The following is a 3,807-nucleotide window of genomic DNA, read 5'->3' as shown; positions in this document are numbered from 1 at the left end:
GCCGCTGAGACGGCCGTCCCCTCCTTTCTTAGCTGGTTGGAATCTCCAATCACCTTCGATCAGAGGGACCATCCCTCCCATGTCATGAGACCGGGACGCTACCCGCTCATCATCGATCCTATCATTTGCAAGAAGCACCTCACCAAGGTGCTGATGGACGGAGGCAGCGGCCTCAACATCCTCTACGTCGACACCCTCGACACCATGTGCATCCCCCAATTGGAGCTCCACCTGGCGGGCTCTCCCTTCCATGGAGTGATCCTGGGAGCGTAGGCATACCCGCTCAGGCAGATCAACTTGCCCGTCACGTTCGGTAGCCGAGCCAACTTCCGCTCGGAGGTTCTCACCTTCGAAATGGTGGACTTTCTTGGATCCTACCATGCCATCTTGGGGCGGCCATGCTATGCCAAATTCATGGCAATCCCCAACCACACCTTCCTCAAGCTGAAGATGCCAGGACCGAACGACATCATCACCGTGAGCAGCGCCTTCTCGCACGCCTTCACGTGCGACCATGAGCACTATGAACTTGCCACTGCGGTCATCAACTTGTTCGAGCTCCCACGGCTCAAGGAATCATTGATCCTGGCAGTCCTAGACTGCAACAAACCAACCTCCTCGTCGGCCTTCCGACCGCTCGAGGAAACCAAGGCAGTGGGAATCGACCCCACCGACCTAGCTCCTAGCCAAATAGGAACATGAGCTCATTGATTTCCTGTGCGACAACCGCGATGTCTTTGCATGGCAGCCTTCTGACATGCCGGGCATACCACGAGGGGTCACCGAGCACGCACTATGCCTCATCCTGGGCTCGAAGCCCACCAAGCAGTGCCTGCGTTGCTTCGACCATGAGAGGCGCAGGGCCATAGGTGAAGAGATCGCCAAACTCTTAGTAGCTAGATTCATCAGAGAGGTATTCCACTCTGTCTGGCTTGCTAATCCTATTCTTGTTAAAAAAGAAGACCAGGAAGTGGAGAAATGCGTTGACTATACTGGCCTCAACAAAGCATGTCCGAAGGATCACTTTCCTTTGTTGCACATAGACTAGATAGTCAACTCCACCTCAGGCTACAAGATCCTCTCCTTTCTAGATGCCTACTCAGGCTATCACCAGATCACAATGAAAGAGTCTGATCAGCTTGCAACCATGTTCATCACCCCGTATGGTTCGTACTGCTATGTAACCATGCCATTTGGCTTGAAGAACGCTGGTGCCACCTACCAAAGGTGCATGCAGCAATGCTTCGCCGAACAAATCAACCCGCTCGATCAGCCTGACCAAACCGAGCGGCCAAGACCAACGATCGCCGTCTATGTTGATGACATAGTGGTCAAAATAGCTCAAGACTATGACCTGATTGCAAACTTGGCCGCAACGTTGATGAACCTCCGAAGGTTCAACATCAGGCTGAATCCCAAAAAATGTGTTTTCAGGGTTCCAAAGGGGAAGCTGCTAGGATACATTGTGTCTGAGCATGGCATCGAGGCCAACCCCAAAAAAATCACGGCCATCTCCAACAATGGGTCCCATATGCAACGTCAAGGGCGTGCAAAGGCTCACCGGCTGTCTGGCTGCCCTAAGTCGATTCATCACCCGACTCGACGAATGGGGATGCCACTCTACAAGCTCCTAAAAAAGATGGACACTTTCATCTGGACTAAGGAAGCCCAGTAGGCCCTAGAGAGCCTCAAAGCGTCCCTAACATCAGCCCCAATCCTCATCACTCCCGAACGAGGAGAACCCCTTCTCCTCTACATTGCGGCCAACAACCATGTGGTAAGCGCCGCGCTGGTCGTCGAAAGGGAGGAGCTAGGACACCAACTTAAGGTCTAGCGGCCTGTATACTTCATTGGCGAAGTACTCACTGACCCCAAGGTCCAGTACCCCTAGGTGCAAAAACTCCTATACGTCGTGCTGATGTGACCCGAAAGCTCCTGCACTACTTCACCGACCACGAAGTCGCGGTCATCACTTCATACCCACTCGGGGACATCATCCGCAACCACGATGCCATGGGATGAATCTCTAAGTGGGCACTCAAACTCATGGGCCATGACATGTGGTACGTACCCCGTACCGCCATTAAATCTGAGGCTCTTATGGATTTTGTCGCCGAATGGATAGAGGTACAGCTACCGACCCTAGACGTCACCCATGAGTACTGGATAATGTACTTCGATGGGTCCATAATGGCACCCAGCTCAGGGGCTGGAGTGGTTCTGATCTCCTCGGACAGGAGTAGGCTCTACTATGCCATCCGCCTCCACTTTTCAGCCTCAAACGACGCCGCGGAGTACAAGGCCCTCATCAACAGACTACGCATCGCCATCGAGCTTGGTGCTACGCGACTCTATGTTTTCACGGCGACTCAGAGCTCGTTGATCAGGTCATGAAGGAGTACTTCTGCAAAAGCCCCCTCATGGCAGCATGCTACCAAGAGGTGCACAAGTTTGAGGACAAATTCTAGGGGATTGAGCTACATCACATCCCTCGAAGGGACAATGATGCCGTCGATTTTCTTGTAAAATTGGCTGCCAGGAGGGATGCATCACCAAGTGGGGTCTTCATCAACGACATCCATGAGCCATCCGCCCGCATCCTGGAAGGTCTGATCTAGACACACCCCGATGCCCAGCCGACACTCGAGGGCTCTGACCCCAATGCTAAGCCAACACCCAGGGGCTTCAACCCCAACGCCAAGCTAGTGCTTGGGGGCTCCGATCCCAGTACCTCCATGATGATGTCACCTACAAACATCGCTGTATTGGCACTCGATCAAACCGACTGGTGAGTGCCACTACTCGCCTACCTCCTTGAGGAGGTTCTCCCACCTAAAAGGACTAAAGCCCAATGGATCACTTGACGCGCCAAGACCTTCGTCGCGCTCAGTGATGAGCTCTACAAACGAAGTTCATCAGGAGTGCTCATGAAGTGTGTCCCCACTAGCCAGGGGAAGCAGCTCCTCCTTGAGGTCCATGCCGGGATTTATGGACATCATGCGGCCCCAAGGTCGCTGGTCAGAAAAGCCTTTCACCAAGGTTTTTACTGGCCCACCGCGCTATGAGATGCAGAGGAGGTCATCCATAGGTGTGAAGGATGCCAGCTCTATGCTCGGCAAACCCATATGCCGGCACAGGAGCTCCGAACCATCCCCATCACCTGGCCATTCATGGTCTGGGGCCTCGACATGGTGGGGCCCCTCAAAAAGGGCCCAAGCGGCTTCACTCACCTACTCGTAGCAGTCGACAAGTTCACCAAGTGGATAGAGGCCAAGCCCATTACCAACATCTACTCAGAGGTGGCAGTCAAATTCTTCCTCGACATCATCTACCAGTTCGGCGTTCCTAACTATATCATCACTGACCATGGGACTAACTTTACCGGAAAGAAATTCCTAGACTTTAGCGATGGATACGACATTAGGATCGACTAGGCCTCGGTCGGACATCCATGAACTAACGGTTAGATCGAATGTGCCAACGGCATGGTCCTCCAAGGACTTAAGTCATGCATCTTCGACCGACTCAACAAGTACGCCAAGCGATGGGTTGCAGAGGTCCTAGCGATCCTCTGGAGCCTAAGAACGACCCCAAACTGATCGATAGGGTTCACACCTTTCTTCCTGGCCTACGGAGCTGAGGTAGTGCTGCCCTTCGACCTCGACAATGGCGCCCCAAGAGTGAAGGCTTTCAACCACGACCGAGCCGTGGAGGCTCAACAAGACGTAGTCGACCTACTCGAAGAGGCCCATGAGACTACCGTCATCCGCTCCGCTCACTACCAACAAACCCTCTGCAGGTACCATG

The 3,807-nt window shown here is 53.5% G+C and overlaps 1 protein-coding gene across 1 annotated transcript; it reads left to right on the top strand.

Moving 5' to 3' along the window:
- Positions 1–354: 354 nt before the first annotated feature.
- On the top strand, positions 355–702 carry LOC136525846 (uncharacterized). Its single transcript, XM_066518697.1, has one exon. The coding sequence runs from the start codon at positions 355–357 to the stop codon at positions 700–702; it is 348 nt and encodes a 115-aa protein (XP_066374794.1).
- The last annotated feature ends 3,105 nt before the right edge of the window (positions 703–3,807 follow it).

Source organism: Miscanthus floridulus, chromosome 19 (assembly GCF_019320115.1).
Source record: "Miscanthus floridulus cultivar M001 chromosome 19, ASM1932011v1, whole genome shotgun sequence".
Classification (NCBI taxonomy): domain Eukaryota; kingdom Viridiplantae; phylum Streptophyta; class Magnoliopsida; order Poales; family Poaceae; genus Miscanthus; species Miscanthus floridulus.
Note: the sequence above shows the minus strand (reverse complement) of the source record. Positions and strands in the feature narration are given on the sequence as shown.

Excerpts from the sequence above, each read along its gene's own strand:
- LOC136525846 (XM_066518697.1), top strand. The coding sequence starts at position 355 with ATGGTGGACTTTCTTGGATCCTACCATGCCATCTTGGGGCGGCCATGC.